The 26,168-nt window shown below is 45.0% G+C and overlaps 1 protein-coding gene across 1 annotated transcript; it reads right to left on the bottom strand.

Moving 5' to 3' along the window:
- Positions 1-2,427: 2,427 nt before the first annotated feature.
- On the bottom strand, positions 2,428-25,417 carry LOC144163969 (alpha-tocopherol transfer protein-like). The gene is made up of 5 exons (XM_077694606.1): positions 25,149-25,417; positions 12,552-12,791; positions 8,547-8,725; positions 6,890-7,000; positions 2,428-3,041 (listed from the first exon to the last, which is right to left on the bottom strand). Exons 1-5 carry the CDS (start codon positions 25,303-25,305, stop codon positions 2,808-2,810), a joined length of 921 nt encoding a protein of 306 aa, XP_077550732.1. The 5' UTR covers positions 25,306-25,417; the 3' UTR covers positions 2,428-2,807.
- Between the last annotated feature and the right edge of the window lie 751 nt (positions 25,418-26,168).

The following is a 26,168-nucleotide window of genomic DNA, read 5'->3' as shown; positions in this document are numbered from 1 at the left end:
GGGCATCTAACTGCGCTATTTTCAGCGACGAACTAAGTGCGTACTCATTTATTCTGACTGATAAAGGAAACCCGCGAAATATGAAAAATACCACGTGACGACGCTTACGCGCGCATTGTAAAGCAGCGTCCCCAAACAAAGCTGATTGAAAGCAACTGCTTCGCGTGTTACCCGCCAGAAGAGACAGCAATAGCATGCATGGAAGGAGCAGCAGCAGCAAGATTCGCGGGACGCGTGTGCAGATAAGGAACAAACTCGGTCGCGATTTCTTCTTTCTTTCTTTTGTCTATTTCATTCTGGCTAACTCAGAGGCAGCCTGTTTGAGGGCGTTGCTTCACGGTGCGCGCGGAGGCGCCGTCACGTGGTATTTTTCATATTTCGCGGGTTTCTTTTATCAGTCAGAATAAATGTGTACGCAATTAGTTCATCGCTGAAAATACCGCAGTTAGATGCCCCTCGTGGTTACCTACAAATGCCTCATTGACACTTTAGTGATTAGGGCAGTATTTCTCGAGTTAGTTAATTAATTACAATTAGTTAATTAAGTCTCATTAAAGAAAAAAATACTGTCCGCTTCTTCACAGTACTGAAAACATTATGCAGCTGGTTTCTTTCGAGTTACGCCTTTACTCTTTTTTTAAATCTTGGTGCATGATAGCTGGGACACCCTGTATAAGAACTATGGTTCTGTAGTTGATAACCTTGGTAATAAGGTCACTAAATACTAGAAAGATATTGTTTCTTCAACGAGAAATGTGAGGACGAGCCCTTGGTTTCATTAAGGCTGCGGTACGTATCCCCGTCTAAGAAAGGGGGGCATCATGGAAATGCATTCATTATCCCTCTTTTTCTCTTGTCAAAATTCAAATATTACTCCGCAGTATAGACCCTTTTTTAGAAAAGTTGGCAACACAGTACATACGCGTGTTTTCATGGTGATAACACTGAGGTCATTCGCAAACGGCAGCCATGATAAAGGAAACGTGGCTCCATCATAGCCCGGCTGCCCGGCGCTCTCTTAGAACCACTCGTAGTCACCTCGGCGTTCAGTCTGATCGGATAAGTTTATGAGGTTCTGCTTGCTGTTTTGATTTTATCACCACATGCGGTTACGAGTTCTACAGGAGACGCGTGCTGACTCAGTGCCGCGTCCCCCTCTGCAAACGGCACGGATGCGCTCGTCGCTCAAACGTGGTATACCAGAGAGGTTGGTGTCCCACCCGGTGATAGGAAAGACTAATACCCACGACACAGACGCCATATCATCCAGTACACCAGTACTGCGAGTCCATGAAGTCCGAGCTTAGGCGATGCGTGAGCGCTTGGAGCCGAGCAGCCGGCACAATCACTCTGTTTCCTTCATCTAGGCCGCGCGCAGTGTTGCTCGACTGGCGTTCCGTTTGTCCGCTATGCCTGATAGTATTTTGAAAAGGGTCTATTCCACCTAATTATATCGGTGGGGAACCAAGAGTATCATAAGACTGGGCTCTCCTCGCTTTGAAAGAAATATTCGACGTGCGCTGTTGCTGTTCTTACTGTTCTTACGTGGCCATGGACTCCTGATTATCGAAGACACCTTACCTTTATTGTGAATACGCGGAATGGAATTTTATATTCTCTAGAACACCCCTACTTCTACTTCTCAATAGATACGAGAATTGATCCAGTATTCTACTATTCCTCGGGCTCGATTGACCAGATGGTTGATATAGATATACAGCTCCTGGCAGCTCTTAGATGGCCCGATGACCTGTGCAAACTCAATACCATCATCTCTTTAAAATCACCTCATGATCTGTAACATATTTTCAATACTTACTTTTAAAAGTCACAGATTCCGTCTGGTTCCAAACTTGCAGAAATTGTCCCCTCCTAATACCCCACTCTTGACGCTACCCTGGACAAATTTCTACATTGAGAGGAATGAGACTATCGCTCAGACTAGCGACCTAGTGCAACTCAGAGAGATAATGTTTGATGCTATTTACTCCAAATAATCCCAATAACAACATCCTGAGACAACAACGCATAAGCTACCGTCCAGTCAGTTCCATTTGGCAAAAGAAGAATTGGACAATGTCGGTGATAGCAACACAGCTCATTAATTGTGAACGACCATATGCCCGTGCTTAGTCACAAGACTTCCACAATTGCTAATGGACTCCCGGGATGGCACGCTGCTTTTCAATAAATAAATAAATAAATAAATAAATAAATAAATAAATAAATAAATACATAAATATATACCCTTATTTAAAGCAGAAATCTAACCAATAACCAGTCATTACAAATTGTCTGCCCTAACTAGCTTTGCAAAAGCGGTACAATTAACTTCCGGCACCTTGCGCAGCCGCATGCAAATACGCAGCTCGCACAACTAAATCATCTGCCAATGGTGTTTTAGGAGCATGCAGGCACAACCATTAACAAAAAAGGATGTGTAAACCCTCGCACCTTCGATTGCCTCAGAAATACTGCATTCTAGCTTAACTTATCTAATGCAACTGTGCGTCAATACAGTAACTAACTCCATCATACCTAGATTTTATTGGATTTTGAAACTATTTTGCCGCAGCCAAAGCCAAAAAAGTATTGCGAGATGATTTTGCCTCCACGTATAACAAACGTTTCCCGGAAGCTCGTGGGGCGGCGATGATAACTTGTGCCGAAACATGGGTTCAGAAATATGCACAGAGCAATGTGCTTCTCGTTGTACCACGCACGCCCTTCATTAGGGGTAGCTTGGTTGGGTATATAATGTGTAAAACCTGACCATGTAAAAAGCATGTACGCCTCAGTCCTTCTGTTTAAAAGAACGTGAGCTCGTCCTCAATTTCAGCCTGCATAGCGAAGTCGTCTCCATTTTGCCTTCTAAGGTATCCGTAGCTGCTGTCTTTCCGGTAGTCATCGTCATAAGATTCCAGGTGCTTCCAAAACCCCTCAAAGTCCAGGGGTGGCGCCTGACCACCGTACTCTTCAGGGAGGACCTCGGGAGCGATCTCTTTGTGTAGGTCGTTGAACTTGTATCCGTGCAGCCGTATCTGCGATCGGGAACACGGAAGAAATTGATTATTGATTCCTGTTGCTCCGCTTTATGCATTACGCGTAAAAGCGTTTACAAATCTTTTAAAGGATTGACACATGAGGGTGTATAGGATATTATGATGACTGCGACGGTATTTGTTATATACATATCTATAGAGAACCGTCGCTGCTGAGAGGGCGCGACAAATAAGTACACCCAACAAAGCCTCGCGGAAGCTAGATCAAAATTCGGGTCGGTGAGAGCCAGACGGCGGGCGCGCGTTCATATGTTCGACATCTCTTTATTGTTTGTTTTTGGATTCACCGATTGTATTTGAAAGGTGTCTCATGTTCGAACGTTGTTCTGGCGAATAGTTTCACCATCTATGAAGTGCTCTATGCGGATCCCGGACAATTACGGCGTTCGACTACTACGTTCGGCCTCGCGGCACGGGATAGAAATTGTACGTTGCTGGCGGGACAGACATTGGGACAGACATCGTTGCGAAGTGCAATTCTCAGTAATGGAAGCGTATATAGGTGACAATTTTTTTAATGTATCACGGTTTAATAAGGGGACTCCACTGTATACAACTGCGCTCCACGACCGGGGCGTGTTTGTGTTGTCTCCGTTCGCGGAACCATGCTACAGTGACTTTTTCTGTGGCCCTTCTTCAGCTCGCTTGGTGTTGTCACTGATCAACAAGGCGATGCAAATATTATTAGCCGATTGTGAAGTAAACGCATTTCCACCCAGTGGGAAATCTGCTGATACAGCGGAGCTTCAGGTTGTCTTTACGAAGATTCCGTTTAGTTTCGGCTTCTTCCTTACAAGTAATTGTAGAGTCGTCTTAGTGGCTAATTGCGATAGAATTTGTTCCGGTCGTTCAGAATTCTCCGGAAAAGAATTTCCTCCGTCTTCCTCTCCTCTGTTTAAAAAATAATAACCTCAACTTTCAGGATACGCAAAACGCAATAAAGAAGTCAAACAACGCGTTTTAATGCCACCCTGCCTTTGATGTCTTGCCATGCTCTCGCTTCGAATGCGTGGCCGAACACCGTACACTTCCGTGAACAAAGTAGACCAATGGGCGGAATGCGTGCTGGCATTGCTTTCGGCACCACTCGCACACTGTTGCGAGCATATTATTGGGTCCGCTTTTGGCGTTCATTCGGAGCTTTGAATGTCGCTGAAAAAAAAAATGTTACTGTTGATAAAAGAGTAGTGGCGGAAGCCGTAATGTATTGGTGTTAGGCAAATGCTACTCCAAGCCATTTACAAATATCGCAGTCTACGATGTGTATAGGACACTGAAAGCAAACGTCTTACTTTTACGGCATCTGTGCTATGGATACATTGTAATCGTACTCATAATTTTACTCCTACTCCTTCCACTGACAAAAAATGTCGTGGCTTGCTTTCTTTCTTCACTATCCGTACTGTATAAATTCATTTCTTGCAACGCCCTTTCTCCAACGGCTGCCCGGCAAACCTGTACACGGCGATGCCAGGCTGCCCCTTGCGATAGTGGCAGCCCTTCACGCAGCAGTAGCGGCGCTGCCACGAATTCTTTCCTGCAGCATTTTGACCCTTTAGGACACTGGAACTTGCCTTTATAACTATGTTTCTTAAAAAAACGCCCGCCACAGAGCGTTCAACCACACGCAGCGCACGTGTGCTCACGTGTGCTGAACGGCAGGTCGCAACATCCACCGACCCAAAGTTGCTAGGCTACTCGAAAAGCGGCGCTGCAGTCTTTTTTTATTTTATTTTTATTTTGACATTATTTTTATTTAATTTGTTGGTATTTTTTGGCGAGGTGATTGTCTAGTAGCGTTGCGCCTAAGGCCGCTGTGCAACGCCACCCCGTTAAAAAGGGGAAGCAACTAAGCATCATCATCATCATCTTCAGTATCCGATGCCTATATGTGCGCACGTGTATACACACGAACGCACGATGCACGCATGCGCACACACGCCCACACGCACACATTGAGCACACGCACACGCACACACACACACACACACACCAACACGCACACGCGCACAGGCACACAATGCCCACACCCACACGCACACGCGCACACCCACCCACACACGCACACACACAAACACACGCACAGGTACACGTACACGCTCACACACGCACGCACGCACGCACGCACGTGAACGCACGCTAGCACAAGCAGTCATCGTCCCTGTGCGTACATGGATAGTTGCATTACTGGTCATTCTGCTGGAATGCACAGGCGATGTGCGTTATCGTTCCAGAAATTACGTCATCGTCGCGATTAAGCTACCGGACGTATTCATGTTTTCACACCTAAAACATATCACACCGAGAAGTGGATGATCATTGCGCTCATATTTTGCATCTCCCGGTAGTGAGGTCCGTATGATGACGGCGATCACAAGGGAAATAAAAATGGATATTTTTTTTAAATCCATATACGTATCAGTTAAGGCTGTACGGCGGCGTCACATTTTTTTTTGCAGTTACACCTTAGTACGGACATCTTGCTCGTGACAACGAAAGGCAGCGGAGAAATATACAGGGTTTCCGGCCTATCATGCACCAAGACTTTAAAAAGGGCCATTGCGTTACCCGAAGAAAACGGAGTGCATATTATTTCCAGTACAGTGACGTAGGGCCGTTATATTATTTGTTTAGGAGATTTAAATCAATTTTGCTAATATAACGTAACTCGAGAAGTACTGTCCTAATCATTGAAGGGTCAAACACGCACTGGTAGGCACCTACGAGAGCCTTCTAACAAATTTCATCGACAAACTTTCGTATATTCTGACTGAGAAGAAAACTGCACAAAGGGTTCGAAATACCACGTGGCGGCGTCCCGCCCGCATAGTATAGCAGTGCCCTCATGCAGGCACCCTCTGAGTTAAGCAAAATAAAATAAAGAGAAGACAGAAACAATAAATCACGACCGAATTTGTGCCTTATATGTCGCACGCGACTCGCGAAACTCGCTACTGCTGCTCAATCCCATTAATTTCATTTTCAAGTTTATGCACTGTTTCTTCGGGCGTGTGTCAGGCATAGCCGTTTCTTTCAATCAGCTTTTTTTTGGGCGTTGGATTAGGAAACAGGTTGGAGTGGCGTCACTTTACCAGAGCGGCATTCTTTGTCACTCGGAATAGGTGAGTAGGCAATTAATTTGTCGATAAAAATACCACAGTTACGCACCTCTTGTTTCTTACCTTCAAGTGCATCAATCATACTCTAATGGTTACCACTGAACTTCTAAAGTTAGCCAATTATTTACTATTAATAAATAAAATGTTATTAATGAAACAAATACTGGCAGCTACTCTACTGTAGTAAAAACATTATGTACTTACTTTTCTTTCAGCAGCGTTATTGCTCGTTGGTAAATTCTAGGTGTATTATAGCTGCGGCACCCTGTTTATTGATTTCCGCAAACATAAACGTTTATATGCAGTACCTGATTTTGCCATTTATGTTTAAAAATTGCTTTATTTACTGCAGTAACAAGCATCAAACTGATTTCTTCACCAGAAATTTTCTTTCTGATATGACTGCGGTAGTTCTCACTTAGAGTTTCTATACAACCATGTTCAAGGCTGCCACTGGATGGCGGAGTTATTATCCAAACCTTTTACGTCAAGTGTACTCGGCTAACATTGCAGTACTGATGTGATTACTATCCCACGCCACTGTTTACCACATGGTCTACAAGGCGGTCTGGCGAGTTTCAAAACTCCGTTCCCATCAAATTCTCGTCCCCATCTTCTAAACCCAAACCTAAAGCACAAAGTACAGTTCAGGTCAGTTGGCGGGTGTAAAGGCTTCGTCAAACATACGCGTGTCATTCTGCCGCTCACCCTTTCAAACAGCTTCTTCTTCAGGAAAGGCCTGGCGACGGCGAACAGCACGTCAAACGCCGCTCCGTGCCTGACTTTGTGCACTGCTTTTAGCCGCATGGGTGTGCATTCCTGGAAAAAAAGAGATGCATGTGGATTCGAGGGACATAGAGCGTTTTATCCAGATTTCGACGCCGATATTCTTCCGCCATAGAACAATAAATTGAGCTTGACAGAAGTCGCAATCAGCCAACATATTATGTGTACCTCACACTAGTTAGGACTACAAGGTGCCTCTATATAGATGACCTCAGCTACACCGAAAGAGTTCAGCAAAAAGGGAGTTTTTAATTGTAAGAGCATTTGTGGTGTTCGGGGTCTATACAACAGTTCATCATTAAAAAAGTATTAGAATACATCTTTATTGGAAATGCAGAAAAGAAATAAAAATACAGTAAGTAAAATGCAAGCGCCGCCTTACTGAAAATATTTTATTAGTCACTGAACGGTCCTACATCTTATGCAGAATCATTAACCATCCGGTTCTGCGAAATGCCAGGCGTTGGGATCAGTGTACGGCCGCAAAATTTTACGCGCCTTAGCTACAGAAATTTTAGTAACAAACATGAACGGAACCAAGGAAAACGATTTGGCAGGCAAGTGGATAACAAACTACTCTGAAGCTTGCGAGATACAAACTGCATAGTACATTGAAAATGAAAGCATTGACTGTCCTTGCTTACGTCAATTCCACATCGCTTGTCTGTCATGCCGGTTTCATAAAGCTACTATTGCGGCTGAGGGATTGAGCGTAACATACAAGGGGAAAAAATAGCAAACGGGACGCCGCCAAACACGGTCGCGGCGTTCATCAGGTAAGAGACTTGTCAGGTGCGTTGGAAGTCTTCTCTAAAAACTCTTATTACGGTGGTCTGAAGCGTCCTTAGACTTCCACCATACCATCTCAAGGGAAATGCCCAAGCTCGATATCCGTCAGGAGCTTACGGCGGATTCTACAAGTCCTGTTTGACGCAGAGGTCGACATACCTACCCAAAATTGCCTCATTGCTACTCACGGCGATTGGCCTGTTCGAGATACAGTTGCGGGGATGATGATGATAATAACTTTACTTCGTCAAGAGATGGGTGAAAGGAGGAAGCGGAAGTGGGAGCTTTTCTGGATTTCTCTCCCTCGGATGGCGGCCTGCTACCTTGGGCGCAAGCGGCATCTTCGGTCAGTTAGACGAAATTTATCTGTATTTCTGTTCCTGTCGAGTCCCTAATTCCATTAGGCATACTTAAATACTATCGGCGTAAAATGAAACGCGAACACAAAAATATGAACCTGAACGCGGAAATGGCACAATTTCTTTCCATGCAAGCCAAAATGACGCGTGGCTTAGTTACAAAAACAAAGTTTGGAACAGTGGATTTCCAAATATACCAACACCGCGCCATTATATCAACTCTACGACCAGGTATGTTTCAGGTTTGCATGTTCTAGTTCATATTTTCGTGTTCGCGTTTCATTTGACACCTATACTACGTACAGCAATTCTATAATAATTACATTTATCAAAGCACAAACAGAGGCTAAAGTTGCACAAGCTGTTAGGCCTGCTTTTTTCAGTAATTAATACAAATGCGATTAATCAGAAGCATCAGTGAGTATACATACCTGCATGTACTCTACTATCCGTCTGATTAGGCCAACGTCAAAACGGAGCACTTTGTCGACTGTTAGTTCATCGTAGTCATACAAAACTACCAAGCCCAATGTCTGAGTTACGGGGTCCTTCGCTAAGTGTTCGAGACAAAGCATGGCCGCCCGATGAACTTCAATGTATGCACATTCCTCTGGTAACCATGACCATGGGAGGCCCCGAGAAGAAAAAGAAAACGGATAGTTATCACGAAATTATGAGGTTACGTTTCTTTGCAAACTGTCTCTTTTTAAATCATTGGATAAGGTAAACGCCTTCCCTACTTGTACTAGGCTCAGCGGGACACCTTCACATAAAGCATGCGCCTAAACGATGAACTAATTTTGTAGCGTGAGCTACACTGGCCGTGGTTGAGCAGTTTCGCGTTGCAACTGGGAGCCGTGCTTCGGATGTGCGAGGAGCAGTGACGTATCACTGCGCACAGCTGTCTCGCCGCAGCCCCCGTCACCCCGACTGGATTGAATTGGATTGGATTGGATGGGATTAGATAATGAAATTCATTGTATTGAATTGTGGTGGTTAGGAAATCGTTTTAGCGGCAGTAAGCATGATAATGAGCTAATCCCAGACAGCCAGGAAACCTAATAATAAGCAGTTTAACCTTAGCTCACGCTGCGTATATCCTGGCATAGCCGAGCTAAACCAGTGCTAATTTTATTCTTCTGAACAAACTTTTAATTTTAATCACTGCTAGCCGTGTTTACGAAAACATGGGGTGAGATCTAAAATGAAGCATTACTTGCTTAAAAATCAAGAAGCAACCGGCAGCAAAAATAGTTGAAAAAAACGTTTCGGTTTTCCTTGGCCCCGAAAGCGACCGCTATTTCCCTTTTATCATTCAAAATGTTTTAAGGAAACAGCACACGTATTCCGTGTCTTCTCACTAGTCGGACATGCCCTCTGCACCGCCAGTACTGGTTACTTCTCATATTTCACCGCACACCAATTTATAAAAATCTTCTTAGGTGTATGGCCAAAAGTCATTCTAGCTGATCTTTGCTATATAACCTTTACCTTTTATGGTTTGCGCAAGGAACGCGTCCTCTATGGATAGACACCTTCATTAACACTTGTGGCTGCGTGGCAGAATGGGCTGATGATGTATGTGCTTTTGTAGGCTGTCCAATAACATTCCTTGCATGATCCTTCCAGGTTTAATTGTTAGATAGATGGCCTTAGTTGTCGTATGGCAACGTTTTCCCGCGTTTTAGTACCGCAATATTTTCACTTCTTTCCGTGTAGTGGCACTGCGTTTCTATCAATGTCGTGTTGATCGTTAACAGCAAGAAATTCCTGATGTGTTTCAGAGTGGTTCCTTTGTTGCGCTGTTAGTCGATCAGGCCGCGGTGCTGCACTGTTAACTCATTATGGGTAATTTTTTTTTCATTATACTGACATGGTCAAGTGAAGTACAAGGTTTGTCGATTGCAATCTGCCTAAACCATTATTAGTCTTTGTAAGTGGCTTGTTGTGCACAGATGTACGCGCTTCTTAAATCTTCCAGAATTGGTTCCTGGTAATCTTGGTAGGTGCGGCGGAATTTTTGTGCCCTATTTTGAGTCTATCCTCACAAAATATGTTCCTCGGTTCGGTTGAGAGACGAATCCCACAATGCGTTTTCATGCAAAAGTCGCTTTCAAAGATGTCCCCGTCTGCAGGCGAGAGGTAAAGGAGTACTGACACGAAATTTCTCGCTTTCAGTTTTTATGCTGTAAAGAATACTTATCGGCCCAGTAATTACGAAAATCGAACCGAAGCCGTCAGCCGCCAACACAGAATTAATTATAGCACGTTTATTGCAACCAATTTCAAATTTGGTCGCCGCGCGGGAAAATGGCCGTTCGAAGGCCAGCCTGCAAGCGGGCCAGTCTTACGTCACGGTCTCACCCGTGAGGGCAGGGACGTCTTTCTTTCCTCCATGCATTCGCCGCACCGTCTGCTACGATTTCACATGGTCCGCTACTCGCCCGCGCAGTCGACATGTCGTCTGAATCATCAGACTCGGATGATTCACTGCCGCCCGACAGACAGAACAACTTTATTTGGCCAGGCGATTAGGCCGGCGATGTCTTCGCCGTCGTCCGTTTTTTAATATCACTGCAGCTCGAACCGACACAGACCGTGATAGCAACAGCTTGTCGCCACTCTTCTAATCAATCTGACCACGAAAAAGACGCTCCACATGCGAGAAAGTAGATGTTAGTGTGTTGAAAATTGTGCTAGGAGTTGTTATCAGCGCTGAATTTGAAAGTGGCGTTCAGATATTTTTCGCGATGGTAAGCCTACGCTGACCGGAAGCGGAGGTCCGGCGCTCCGACCCATCACTGCCGGCACCACGGTGCGGCGAGCGGCCGAAAGATGGCGCCACCTGCGCACTAGAATCAAAACAGGCCGCGGCAGATGTCAGTGTCGCCGATCGCTGGAACGGAAATTATTGCCAAAATAAAGCTTCATATGCGAAAAAGGGGATGAAATTGTGGTGAAAAGTTGTGTAAGGGATGGTCATTCGCAGTTGTACAGATACCAGCGATCAAATAGTCGCCACGATACTAAGTTCCCAACACTGAAGGTGACACGTGCAACCCCGAGCCCGCTGGCTTGGGCGACAGTTCTTGCGGCCGCCGGCGCACACGAACTCAGTCCACGTTTAGCGCTGCATGTCGTCGCGTGGAAAATAATGAATCTTGGCGTCATCGTCGATTTGTTCGGACAGGCTTCCACGAGCAGTACTTCGCATACCGCGAGCTTGCCATTGCACAACTTGGGCGAGCTCGGCGACGCGCACCGCCGCGTCGCCGCGGTGCCAGTCGACATCGCGCAGTTTTCGGCACCAGTTCCGAACACCATGCGCCCGCAACGAACTGAAGAGCAAAGACGTCGAACACGCGACGTTTACAAGCATTGCTCACACAGCTACGCCCACGTCTCCTGCTCAAACGAATACCACCGACAACAGCAGCGCAGGATATTGTTTCCGGTAGTGAAAACGACTATATGACGTCACCCTGAACCGGCCAGACACCCAGGCCAATGTTTCGTCACGCCGAAAGCGATTGCGCTACCCGCCGCGGTGGCTCAGTGGCTAAGGCGTTGCGCTGCTGAGCACGAGGTCGCGGGTTCGATTCCCGGCCGCGGCGGCCGCTTTTCTGATGGAGGCGAAAAGCAAAAACGCCCGTGTGTACGAGATTTCGGCGCACGTTAAAGATCCCCAGGTGGTCAAAATTATTCCGGAGCCCTCCACTACGGCGCGCCTCATCGCCTGCGTTGCGTCGGCGCGTTAAGCCCTACAATCAATCAATCAAGAAAGCGATTGCGCTAGTGCTGCCGATTTGCGGAAGCTCGCGGCCTGGACAATCAAAATCGATTTTAGATGTGATTCCGGCCTCGGATCGCTGCAAAAAGTTGTGTGAGGCATCTGTACAAACTACTGAAGCCAATTATATCATTTTTTAGGTATCAAACTTTGGTGTCAGTACTCCTTTAAGGGGGATTCTGGAAACGGGGGTAAGATCTTGTGGTGATTCATGGTGCTGCTTATTGATGATCAATGAACATTGTAAACGTGTTCCAGGTCTGGGTCGAATAGAGCGTGCGCTCAGTTACGGCACACCAACATTAAAATCAATGTGAGAAGAGGCAACCACTTCGGCGCTGCTAAAACGTTCAGTCATAACAACGAGGACGAAGTACATACACGCACGCAAACGCAAATGAAACCATGACGCATTTGAGACAAATGCAGGTCCATAACTGACGGTACCACTGCCTCTTTATTACTTCTGTGTCGTTGTTCTAATTTACGGTGGAGACATGCCAAGGTCTTCATTTAGATCGACTCAATTTGCCTGAAATTCATATATTCGAAAAGCCAGAAGGAGCAGATGATGTAGCACAGTAACCTGGCCCACCGACATAAAAATACAGCGCCGCTATATTCTATCTAACTCGCCTTCACTCACCGAGCTTGATCAGCAGGATGGGCCGACCATGAACGTCCTTATCGGGCATTATCATCAAAAGCTTGCGTGCGGCCGGCGATAACTTCGAGGGCAGGAAATCCTGGTAGACAGTCCCGCTGGTGTGACGTATTTTGTAGTAATTTTGAATGGTGCGCAATGCTGCCTCCACATTGTACTTTCGGACACGAAGGAAGCGAAGAAGGAAGGGTGGGTCCTTTCTAGGATTCAATTCTTTGTCCTCTGTGAAAGAGAGTGCAAGCGTGGACTGCCTCGAGTATGGCCAGAAACACTAGAGGCGAGCGGCATATCTTATACTAGTTGATACCTTGTATTCTCACCTTTGTGACCATTACCTCGCCATCTACCAGCGCAAGCTACGATTGACAGAAATTGTTTAAACACTGTCCTTCATCGGCAATGCAAGATAATACTGAAAATAAAACCCATAAGGAATTTCCTGAGTCTTTTTTGTGGGACATATGCAACGATGAAAACTGAGAATCTTTTACGTAGTGCAGTATTAACATTAGTGAGGCGCTGAAGTTTGAATACTGTTAGAAGTTTGAATACTGTTAGTAAAGCCACTCTTTACGTCATTGCACTTCCTTTTAATAGGTGTTTTATACATAGAAAAGAACTCAAGATGCATTGATGGCTCACATTTTACCAATTTATCCCACTTCTTGTCCCACAGAAAAAAGTTAAAGCCATCTTCCACAAAACCTGGTAAGCATGCTGAGAGTCTATATACGGAACAAAAAACTAGTTGTGTCCGTGATTTTACTATACTAAACACCGTCTTGTGGGTAAGTTGAGGACGAAGCTATTGGAGCGTGCAGTTGAAAGCTGTGTCAATATAAATAAAACTAAAATTTACTCATTTAAGTAAAGTTTTTGCGAGTGGTAGAGGTGGAGCGAAAGCCGCACCACTTCGTTACTGTTGGATTAATTTTCGACATTTTCTTTTTTTAGTTGCTTTCCCCACTACTCTGGGGCCAACGATCGCACGTCCAGATTGGCTACGTTTTCGGTGTTCTTCAGCTTGACTTGTGTGATGCTGAGCGTACATATCGGTCGGCTCGCTTGGCTAGCTCAACCACTGAAACTATTGCGAGACGAGAAAGGTGATACAGGCAAAACTTGAACCCGCAGAAAGAGTTCATTACTTGTAAGCTGAAACACGGCATTTATACGCAAACCTATAGTAGAAATTTCGGCCGTTCTCTGCGCAATATGTGCCGCTACCCTGGGCTCCATTGATACAAGCATGCGCTTTGCCTACCATGCTCAACTCCTGTGGGTGTTCCTTTGAAACGTTTCTGTTTCACGTGGGAAGTTTTTTTGATCTGTTACATTGACCGACAGGCCTGACACTCTGAAAGACAGACAGACAGACAGACAGACACACAGACAGACAGACAGACAGACACACAGATAGACCGACAGAGAGACAGACAGACGGGATTTAACGAGCTGGGGCGCCAGGATCCAGCCGCCTTCCTGCAATGTTGAGTTCTACCATGCATTGTGAATTGGTAAATCCATCTGTGTGGTATGTTCTCGTTTAAGAAGGCAGTGAACGGAATGTTGGGAATTAATGTGACGATGGTTAATTCTGTTAACATAGACACAGTTAACATAGAAACAAACCGCGACCGCAGTAAATGTAAGCTTTTGGGCAGCAAATCCCCAACTTCTAGTGCTTTGCATGTTCAGAAGGCTTTGCAGAAGAGGGTGATGTAGCAGAAACAATGGGAAGTGCGCTGTTAGCTTCGATGATTCTGCAGTACACATAAAAGCGCGTTTGTGAGAAGAAATATTCACAAATACATAGGACAAAATTAGCCTCATCACAAATAACCGTAGTCTCCTAAAGCTACTCGGAAATGTTAAATATCGCGACGATATTGTGTTCACCTTAAAATATTCTGGGCACCGAAACTTGGCTCATACACACCGTCGGAAATAATGAATACGCAATCACAAGTACCTTCACTACATTTCTAAAATACCGTTCTGAACCTCCCAGGGGAAGAGTTGTGCCAGCAGTAGAAAGAATTACGTGGCACGTATTTATACTCTAGACACACCTATCCAGCTGTTGTGGGTGACAATGCAATGTGATTGGTGTTTGTTATCTTTTTCCGTACAGCCTCCCGAATATGTAAATCATTTGTACAGTTCATTTTAGGTAGCTTGTGATCGATTTCCACAGGGCATTATGAAATTTGACGCAGAATTTACCTGCCCGAATATGGGCAGGAAAACAGGCCCTCCGAGCGCACAGTACAATCGACGCAAAGGGGCCCAAATTTTTGTACATTACAGGTGCTTCATCCAAGGCAACTCGTGTATGCACTTACACGCGGCAACAGTACTCTTCTCTTAATATTCAAATATGAACCTTTAAATGCGATGCCCCACCGCCGACTGAAGTTAGTGGACATCGTTTTGTGACAACTTGCTCTCGCTCCATCTACCCACAAAATCAAAAACCGTTCCGCACATCTGTAACTATCATAATGATGATGCCGAGGAAAAGACGCGCATGTGGTCCAAGTTGTCACCATATTTTCAAAAAAGTTTTCTAAACTGTAGTACCGAACAAAATTGGTCCCCTATTCATTCATTTCTTTAACTTGTGATATTTCAGCTGCTGCTGGTTTTGTTCCTATGTTTATGTGTTTATGGGCTATAGAAAAAAAAAGCTAATTTTATTGGGAAATATTCAATGATACTTTCTGGGTTATATAGGGGGCTTGCATTACAAAAATCCCAAACGTAACAACACGCAGTGTCTTGTGGTTGACAAGACACAAGCAAAGATTGTATAGGAGGAGAAAAGGAGAACAGATCTCAGAATTCCTACACGTAAATCTATCCCGATTCTATTACGCAATCTGTATGCCACACTCGCCCTACTTTAGTCACGAGCGACCACAAAAGTTATGGCCGACTGTTACTACAAAAGCACGCGTACACGCAAACGACAAGTCTGCTTAAGCAAAGAAATGTAATTACTCTTGCAATATTTTCCCACAGCCATCTCCGATCGATGCATTCTGTAACGCAAACAACCCAATGATCATTAAGCCAGCACAGACTATCACAATTGCCGTAAATAGAGTATTATCGCTGGCGCAACACACAGATTGCCACTAAGGGTATGTCCGAGCCCCGGCGATATCTCAACAAAGCTACTAAAGATGTCTTTCCCATGCAAAGCGTTTATACTTTCATTAACCTTTCGGGAATCTTTGGACAATGGATGCATTCCAGCCAATCGGAAGCTTTCTTACGTAAAGCCGCTATCTATTCAAATTCAGTGATAATGATTGTTTATGTAAAATCTCTATAATAATTGTAGCTCTAAGTACGGGCCAACTGCTTTAACCTTCATGTATTCGAAATTGCTTGAACACGTCTATTGCATTTATACCCTGTGGCATTTAAATAAAATGACTTTCTGGTTATAAATGAGCAAGGTTTTTGCCATAAACTCTCATATCGAAACCAGTAATTGGAATTAGTAACAGGATTTCACGAAGCCTTACGTAGTCAGCAATACATTGATGCTGTTGGATTGGCCTCAAAATCTTTTCATCTTAGGTCCCATGACCATAAACTCCTGAATGTAACCTTCTTTCAACTTCAAGAAAGCGTGACTAGCTGTTTAAAAGAAATTATCGGGCGATTGCCATAACAATTCGTAAACGACCACGTATCTAACCACGCGCGTTCAAAAGTGTGTCCCGCTGGTCTTTGTATTAGCTCATTTGCTTTTCTTGATAATATAAATGCTATAGCGACCAACGTCAGTTTAACCATACGTATTTGTGCTGATGATTGTGCTTTGTATAGAAATAATTCTGTCCAGATGACGTTACTATTCCTTAAGACGACAGAACCAATATCCCTGGGTGGTGCGACATATGGCAAATGCGGATAATTACGGAAAAAAGCAAACACGCGTGTTTTTATGCTTTGTAGAATCCGCATAATTGCTTATCCAGTAAGAGGTACTTTTAATGAGAATATAAGTAGATGCATTATTTTTGGTATTTTTTTAACGTCTGATATGTTATGGAAAACTCGTGTAGACTACATTACAAACAAGGCATTTAAAATGAGGTCTTTTAGAACGCAGTTCAGATATAGCTAAATTTAACACCAGAAATGATGAGGTCTGCACTGGGATACGCATAGATTCCCCCGATACCCCCCCCCCCCCCCCCCCAAACGAGTTATTCTCCAAAGCAACCAAGGACAAATGTGCAGGGTTTATTTTCCGTTCATACATCAGAGCCCCATGTACAACCCCGATCCACACTGCTCCTCCATTGGATGTCGCCAGCTGAGACCACCGGGATGCGACGTCTACAGGACAGCCCATGTCACCTAGTCGTGATTGTGGAGCACGTCTCCCGAAGCTAGAACTGCTCCGCTATGATGGATCGATAACGCGGTGGCAGCCTTTCTGGGACATGTTTCGCCATTCCGTTAACGAGAATCCCAGGCTGTCCAATACTGACCGCTTTCATTACTTGTTTTCGCTTTTTGATAGAGCTGCTGCTGAAGCCGTTGCTGGCCTGCAAGTGACAGGGTCGTGTTATCAAGATTCTCCTGGTATATATTGAAGAATCGTTCTGGAAATTCTACAGGGATAGAACAGAAGCATTTTGAAAATCTGCGTACGCTCTGGCCTGTAGACTCTGCCAGCAACGTGCCCGTTTTGAGGAAGCTGTACGACTACGTGCAAACGAAGCGGCGAGGACTGAAAAGCTTGGGCGTTGGAGTTTCTTCTTACGCGGCTCTACTGAATGAAGTCCTTTAAAGGTGATACCTGGTAAAAGTATTGTCAATTACTTCAAACAGCAGACTGAGCATTGCTGCCAGCACCGCTTCTACGAGCAGTCAGAGTTCTTCTTCCAAGGGCTTAGAACATCTGCATTCTTTTCTGGAAGTGGAGTGCAGGGAAAGAAGCCTCCAGATCAGCTAGCCTTAACAAAGTGAGAAGGCTGACCGAGGACCTAGAAGTAGCGGTATATTGCGACCGCTTGCGTCTAGCACAACAAGGCACCGACTTCGTCTTGCTTCTTCTGATCCGCCAAAGATCATAGAAAGGAAAAATGTCCGAGTGACATCCCTTCGGCTGACAAGCGAACCCGCCTATTAAGTGCCGGCCGATGCTTCAGGTGTACTGCCAAGGAACATAGCGTACGGAGGTGCCGAAAGAAGGTCCAGTGTGGTACATGTAAGCGACGACATGCTACCACGATGTGCACCGCTGACCCCGCTCAATACTCCTCGGAAGCGGCTGCGGAAGCGCGACATGAAGCAATGCCCGTTTACACACGCAAATCAGGCGGACCTCAGATCGCCAGCGACGTCTTACTACAGACGTTCAAGGCGTGGATTAGGACTTCTTTCTATTGCTGCTACGGTCGTGGAGTTTTCGATGACGGCTGTCACCGACCTTCACCAGACAAGATGCAGCCCCTGAGTTCGAGTTAAGTGCAATTGGCAAACTGGATTTGGCTATCAGTGCTTTCGGCCAAACTGGAGGTCCAAAGAAAAAGCCTAAATTCGTCAGAGCGACCCTTCGCAGTCAACATTACAGTACGTGTGCTAAGGTTGAAACCATCGTCGTGCCTTTCATTTGTGGAGACGTGGCTGAAGCACCGAAGGGCAACACGCTTTTGCAACGCCTGGTCACCGAGAAGAAGCCACTGACTGGCACCATCGCTTTCCCAGGCATGGAGTTTAAACAAGAAATGTGCCTGCTCACTGGGTCAGACCAGATCTAGAAGTTAATTCCAGAAACGAGCCAGGTACAGCCGAAAGAATCGAATCCTGCTTTAGACGCTGTGAATACAAGCATGGGGTGGACCTTACAAGGACCGTTATCTCTGGAAGATAGCGATAGATGCAAAGGCAGCAGCCTCATGTGTGTCCTGCGCACAGACGCGCACGCACATGAAGACTTCTGTTCCTCTTTTTGGCGGTATCGGGAAATACACACCGTTGGCCTTACGAACAAACCGAACTGTCATCCCGATGAAGATGCATTGCCAAGTCTGAAGAGTCTATGGTCGACAACCGCAAGAATGCCCTTTCTAGACACTATAGGTTACATCGATGACACACAAAAACGGAAAAGCAACTAAACCATCCGTCAAGGCCAAGGGACAATACCAGAAAGATTACTACCCAGAAAAAGTGAAGCGTACGTTTTGACTAGAACATGCCCCCGACATGCCGCACCGTGATGTCATCATAGAGGCTTCAAGAACCACTCGTCTGCGTGACACTTTTGACGCATACTCAGAAGCTGTTACAACGTCGTCCTTTAACTAAGTCGTGGAAGAGGCTTCATCCTTAACCAATAACCATAAAAATAACCCGAATGTCCGGGCGACATTAGAAGAAAGATGTCTGGTACAACTGCTCCAAGATCATCGCTCTGAGCACCCCATTTTCAGCCGTCATAAACGACTTCCTCGCCGTGGAGTAAGCGTTACTCTCGTGAAACACGCAATTGTCCCAGTGTAGTTCGAGGCCCACCATGCGAGAAGACATACCTGAGACGTTGCGAAGTGGGTGCACTTTTCAAGACAGGCGGCAAAATCCTGGTGACGTTTTGGAAACTGGACTATATGGAAGTGGTTAAATACCGCCAGGCTTGTGCAATTGTTGTGACTGCGCTTTTGTTAACCATGCGAGTGAGCGTTTGGTAGTCGCGGAGGGTGGTGCGAATTTCTAATTTGCCGCCAACTTAGACAATGATGATAATTAAGAAACGCCGAGAACGAAGTGGCGCGTTTGCACGCACGATGAATGAAGCAGGCCCGTGCATGAGTTCGGAACGCTGCGCTTAAACTGCCGTGCTCGGTTTCCGTCGCTCTCTTCACGGCGCCAATAACCGCTGAAGAACGGCTTTCCCTTTTCGTAACACCCAAAACATATCTGCCCTTAAAAACTCCATTCATCTGCTAAATCCGAACCTGCATCGTGAATTTTTTCGGGTTATGTGCCCAGGCGGCACAGAAAGTGTGCTCCAAGACCGGCCCGTCTATGGCCGCTGTATGGCACGTCCGGCCAGCATCCAGGTTTTGGCAGCCACTGATCATGCGTTGAACGGCCAACATTCGGCAACCAGCGCTTCGGTATTTTTCCGTCCGCCCGTGTCCGGACGCACAACGGCAGCTAACCGGCTGCCAGATATTCAGTTCTATTACGCCTGCCGATGTTGAGAAAGTGAACGGCCGAAGTACGGCCTTAGGGCATCCGTTTTTTCTTCGGGAAGCGGTAATCGGCCGAAGCACGGCAAGCGACCGGCCACAGAATATGCGTATTCTTGCGGCAGTTGGTGTTCGAAAGGAGACCGGCAGGAGCGCGGCAGCCGTGCATTCGTTGTTTCAACGGTGAACCACGCGTCCGGCGGTAGAATATTTGTTTTCTTAGGGCAACCAGTGTTATGAAGGATACCGGCTGACTAACGGCCCCAGAATATACGTTTTCTATTCGGTTAGCTGTCCTCGGCCGAATTACGGCAAGCGAATGGCCACAGAATATTTGGCAACCGGTGTTCAAGAGGAGACCGACCTACGTAAGGTTATACGTAGTGGTTATACGTCATTTTTTCGCCAAACGGCATACAGCCGAACAACGGCACGCCCCTGGGCGCCGAGAATTTATGCACAGCCGTGTTTGGAAGGAGACCGACCGGTTATTTCCTAGGGGGAGAAAAAGCCGTTAGGGAGCCGAATGACGGGGACGCGTTTTTCATCCGCTCCGTGCTTCTACGTTATAAATGAACGAACATCGTTTGTCAAACAGTCATGAGTGTCCTCGGTGAACGGGCAAGGTGCAAGGACTCAATGGACAATAGCAAAGAACCTTTTAGGCCATCGAAATGGCATTTATTGCCACAAGAAGACTGTGCCAATCCGACGGGTGAGCTAAGACTCGCCAGTGATCGCCGCTACCACGCCTCTGCCGCCGGCTTCGTCGACGCATCAGCTCGAGGCTACTCGCCCCCTCAAGAAATGGAGAGCATTGGAGACATCGACCCGGCAGAGATGTCCGATCCGAGATTGAGATGGTTCATCAAAATAACTGGCCTTCAAGGGCGTCGAGCAAGCGGCCACCACGCAGGAGCTAAACTGCCACCATGTCAAGGGCTCCCAACCAAAGAAAGGCAAGTGCGAGCAAAAGCGCAAGTTATTCTGCTTACAATTAGACTGCGACAAGCAATGTTGCACTATGTTGTTGGTGATAAACGTAAAAGAGACTCGCTCGTGCATTGGTAGGATCAACTTCATGCCTTGCACTATGTTAGTTCATCAGATTTTGCGACTGCCTATTTAGAAAAAAAAATTATTTTAAATTTGCGATAACAACAGAGCCTTGTCACTGACGAAGACTAGCTGTTAATTTAGTTCCGATGTTTAAAGGTGAACTTACCTACTCTTGGGATATGACTCATTTGGTTAAACATAATCGCCAGCATCCTAGCAAACACAGATTTTGTCAGGATTTTCTTGCTCAACGCAGATTGTTGAGTTCACGCACGATTTGGCTCTTGCAATAAATAAGCTTGAGGTGTTTGACTGTATATTCTTGGACTACACAAAAGCGAATGATGGTGTTTCATATCACTTTCTGCGTAGTACATTTCATCCGAATAACTGAATGAATCCGTTTTTGCATTGTTATTAGTATTGGCCCTATAGCTTTGTTCAAAAGAACTGGGTAGTTTACCGGACTATAGCGAATGAACGTGATTCCGTATACCTGCAGCTTTATTCGAATTTAATAACATCCTGGTGTGCTGATTAAGAAACGGTTTTGGATGTTAAACAGTGTGTTAACGGCACCTCTACAAGAAAACCTTCATTCCAATTGAATACGTAAACCGTAAATTATGCTGCTGTGAAAACGTTCGAGGAATATAAATACCTAAGAGTTTATATAGGGAGTGGTTAGAGGTTAAATAGGCAGGTTCAGACCATAAACGTTACGGCTGCATATGTTTTTGCCTTTCTGAGACCAAATTTCAGTGAACCTCCATCTAACTGAAAAGACCAACCGTATTTCACTCATGTGCGCTCAATATTGTAGTACGCATGTGTTTTCGTGCATCCCTACACAAAAGAGCTGGTTGATACGCTCGAAAACATACAGAATATGCCAGTGCAATTCGTATTAGGTATTTGCACGCTCAACTTAGCATGACAGAAAGTAAAAGTAAACTGAAATGGCAGGACGTGGAAGATCAGAGACGAAACCACAGGTTGAACTTGTTTCGTAATATCTATCATTCGAAAACTGGAGTAGAAGGGGAGAAGTATGTCCAAGCGCCATTGTACATATCGCAAAGCAGGACCGCTAGCTTAAAGCAATTTATTAACTTTCCTTCAAAGGTGACGCCTTGCGCGATTCATTTTATTTTACATCAATACTGCCGCGTAATTATCTTCAACGTATGATTGCATTACTTCTTATATTGACGATTTTCAACGCGCTTTGTAGAATTATTCTGTTATTTTGTCTCATATTTAATGCTTAGTGTAATGTATCTCACTTCTGTAATGCATGCAAATGCAAGTAGGCATCAAATAAATAAATAAATAAATAAATAAATAAATAAATAAATAAATAAATAAATAAATGAATGAATGAATGAATGAATAAATAAATAAATAAATAAATAAATAAATATATAAATGAATGAATGAATGAATGAATAAATGAATAAATAAATAAATAAATAAATAAATAAATAAATAAATAAATAAATAAATAAATAAACTTCCAGAGGCGCAAGTTTGCCTCCGACGGCTTGAGTACCCTACGCATTCAACCTTGACCAATAAAATATTTATTGCCCTATTCGTTGCAGTATGCAAGGTTTCCTGTATGCATGCAACCATTGCTATGTTATTGGTTTGAAACAAATTATGTAACTCTAATTTTACGCCTTTCCTTGCGTGAACACAGAGGGATACAACTGCAGCCACCTAAAGCAGGGCGTCATTCGCAACGCGTCTATAATTTTTTGAACGTAGTATGATATTAGAAGAAAATTAAGTTCTTTTGGAATATTAAGTGTTGTGGACGATACTCATGAAAACAACAATAAAATAGATTGAAAATAAAAGTACCCGTTCGCTCCTTCTTAGGATCAGCCCTCGCAAGATCATCAGAAAAGTTGATCGTGTAGAATATATCTTTGGAAGAAAAATGGGCAAAAACTGGACATACTTTTTTGTGAAGGAGTTATATTAAATGCTCTTGAGTGTTTTTTTGAAAACCAAAACGCTTCGTAAAGGCATTCACGCCGGTTTTATATACATCAAAATTGGTCAAGCAACTGTTATAAAAATAGTTTATGTAATCATAGCATGAAAGTGTTCCGGAATGTTGCCCTAAATAAAATTGGCTAAAAGCGGCACAATTTATCTCTCTGAAATTGAACCCACTAAAGTATACGCCCTCCGCGGTCCCCGCCCTCCTCTTTCCCCGTTTATTACAGGTAAGCCGCCCCATAGAGGATATAAGGACCTGGACAATACATCTATTCAAGCTCTACAAAGAACTGAATATTTTCTGTGTTCGGCAGTAAAAGAGGCACAGCAATTAAAGGAACGACAATTTGTGAGCACTGTTTAATAAATGAATTTTGCTGTCAACTGAGGCTGGTATTTAAGCAAGGCTGGTGGTTGCGCGCGAGCTCACTTTGATGTGGCTGCATTGGACCCACAATGCTGGGTTTGTGCTGCTTCTGCACTGCGCGAATGAGTCATCTGCTTGCGCGTCATGCAGTGACCGGCCTCAGTACAGTTAACGTACTGTGGCTGAACTCCAATGCCCGTAGCACGGCCGTATTCCCGGTAGCTTTAGTCCGGCTGGAGTCCGACGACCGCATCTCGGCTGTCCTCCGGCGGCCGTACTTTGGCCGTACACGGGTGGCTTTGGAATGGCCGGAGCCCTACGGCTGGAATCTGGCCATATGACCGTAAGCCGGTCGACTGGCCGACGGACACTGGCCGTTGGACAGCCATGGGAGTACGACCGTGTACGGCCAAAAGGCCCACATTTGGACATGGGCCGAACATGGCTGCCGAAAAACAGCCGGACAGAACATCACCGGTCAAAGTACACCGGCCTGTTTTAGGCCGAACAGTCCTGTGCTGCCTGGGTGCATTTACTTTATCAAAACCACGCGCCGTTTTCCCCGGAACATACTTTCCAGTGGATCGCATTTCTTTGCAGATTGATCATGTCCTCTAGGGATCACAAATACTTGTTCCCACACGAAAATTCAAGTTACCTTCCCTCTTTACATCAAAAAATGGTATGAACCAACTACATCAATATAGCATACAACATGGATCTATCTTTATCTGAGGCTGCTTTACTCTGAAGCCCGTATGGAGAAAGTTTTTCATACTTATTTTATTCCGGTCGTTTTTTCCTTGATGATTTCGTCATACCGTTTTTTTAGTTAGCTGTTCTCTTTGTTCGCTACATTTGTATACTAATTTGGCACGCTAATAAACACGCAGCTTTTTACGGTTAAGTCCATCTATTCCTGGAGTTCTTAAGAACTCGCGCGGCAACGTAGAGAGGAGGAAAATGCTTGTTTAACAAGTGTGACAAAAAGTGGCGAGGAGGCAAAAACCCGCGAGCACGTGTGATGAGTGCGCGTCGCGGTGCAGATGTTCGCGTTAGGAGGGGCATGACGTCAATTGGCTTCGCCTAATGATGGCGTGTACTGTGGCCTTCAGGTGTTCGCCAGTTGTGAGACACTGCTCTGTGCTCGTCAGAGTCAGTGTCTGATCTACCGATGAGATGGACACACAAAATAAAAATATTCCTTCGAACAAATAACGCGTATACTGTGTCAAAGCTGCAAGTTGAATTCCGATAGCGCGTTTTACGAACCATTTGCCACTTAAACAAAAGGCAACCGCACTATACAAAACTAACTATTTTATAGCAGTAATGGCGACATCACTTGTGGTTTCAAAGTTGAAATTTAGTATAAATGCACGCTTGCAGATCTAACAGAGTGGTTGCAGTTACACCATTTTGTGACCTCAATTTCAGGCAGTGGTATTTATTGCCAATTGTTATATTTGTTGTATCAATCAGCATATTGAGCATATAGAATTCTTCATATAGAATTCTTCACATATAAAATATAGAATTCTAGAACTGCTTTATCAGGCAAAAACTCTGCATAGCAGTAATGTTACGACCACCAGTAAATTACGACCAGTTTACGCCACCAAAAACCGCTTGTCGTGGTGTAGGCACAAGCACCCTAATATCCAACGCGCACACCAGAAACACAAGTCCAGTCTATCTGAATTCTTTTCGTTATTTGTTATTAATTTCCGCGTTTGCTGGATCTCTCTATTTATTTTGTAGCTATCGGGCAGAAACCGCGACCGTAGCAGCCGGACTATACCCGAGCAAACGCGCCAACTACGTCACCTACCATGTTCACCACCTGATTTTACTCAAAGCGGTTGAAAACATTGTCGCTATTCTCAACACACTTCTGCATGCACCTAGACCAGCTCTCACCAGATAAAAGCCGCAAAAGATGCGCCAGGGAGTCATTCCTTCGCCGAGGTGTTTCTCCGAGCTCATCCTCGGCAATCTGTTGCAGACTGAAGGGAAGCGCTCCTTCCGACGTGTCGAACTTGTCTTCCACCTCCTTCTTTGTGTAGACCTCGCTCATGGCGTGCGGATTAATACGCCAGGCCTATTCGCGGGAACTGCCAGTAGGACCGAATGACGGCGTTTCTATATAGGCATCCATAAATCTGTTGCTGAGGTTCAACTGCGTGGCTCGGCGGCAATTTCTGCTAACAACCGCTACAGAGCGAACAGCTGTTGCGAGGTTGAGAGGAGTGAATCGCGCCCATAAGCTTGTGGTGTCAAGCGTATGTCGCTTGATGCATTCCGTCTCACATTCGGCTGCAGTTTGTTTAGTTGTATTCGCATGCTCGGTGCCTGTTCACGTGCTGTTATCAGTTTCATTTTCAATGAAAGCTAAAACATTCCAACCTAGAACACATTGCAGCTAAGCTGCATGCCACTAACTCCCAACGGATGAATCACGTCTCGTAAACGCCCATCGAAGCTTTCTGCGGCGTAGCCAACTTTTAAGCGAAGCCTCTGCACGTCTTATTGCAATATATAAATGTGAAATTATTCCCACCGCGATCGGGCCTTACACGGCTGCCATAACTGGTTATATGATTCGCCAGTTCGAAGTCTGAAGTCAATATATGGGACACTACGAGTGAGGTACGGTTAGAAAAAAGGGTTACTACTCGCATTTTATTGTACCTATAGGGAAGCCTGTTATTTGACATTAGACTCCGCAGTCGATTTCTTAACGGTGGGTGTTGAATCGCATTACCTATCCTGGATAACCATAAGCCACTGTTTTGATACAAATAACACGACGACGCCACTCTGATAGTCACTGAAGTAAATTTGTCGAACTTCTATTAGTACTTTTAGTGCATATTAAGGATGAAATAATTATACTTTCCACCGTTTATCCAGCCGCTAAAGTAGTGTTTGATTTATGAA

The sequence above is a fragment of the Haemaphysalis longicornis genome, unplaced genomic scaffold (genome assembly GCF_048455015.1).
Source record: "Haemaphysalis longicornis isolate Haplotype H1 unplaced genomic scaffold, Haemaphysalis longicornis Haplotype H1 scaffold_13, whole genome shotgun sequence".
In the NCBI taxonomy this organism is placed as follows: domain Eukaryota; kingdom Metazoa; phylum Arthropoda; class Arachnida; order Ixodida; family Ixodidae; genus Haemaphysalis; species Haemaphysalis longicornis.
Note: the sequence above shows the minus strand (reverse complement) of the source record. Positions and strands in the feature narration are given on the sequence as shown.

What these genes read in the sequence shown, in the direction of transcription:
- LOC144163969 (XM_077694606.1), bottom strand. Translation starts at nt 25,305, where the DNA reads ATGAGCGAGGTCTACACAAAGAAGGAGGTGGAAGACAAGTTCGACACG. An exon ending in CATCCTGCTGATCAAGCTCG is followed by an intron (nt 8,726 to 12,551) that starts GTGAGTGAAGGC and finishes CATGGTTACCAG; the next exon opens with AGGAATGTGCATACATTGAA. An exon ending in AGAAGAAGCTGTTTGAAAGG is followed by an intron (nt 3,042 to 6,889) that starts GTGAGCGGCAGA and finishes TCCCGATCGCAG; the next exon opens with ATACGGCTGCACGGATACAA.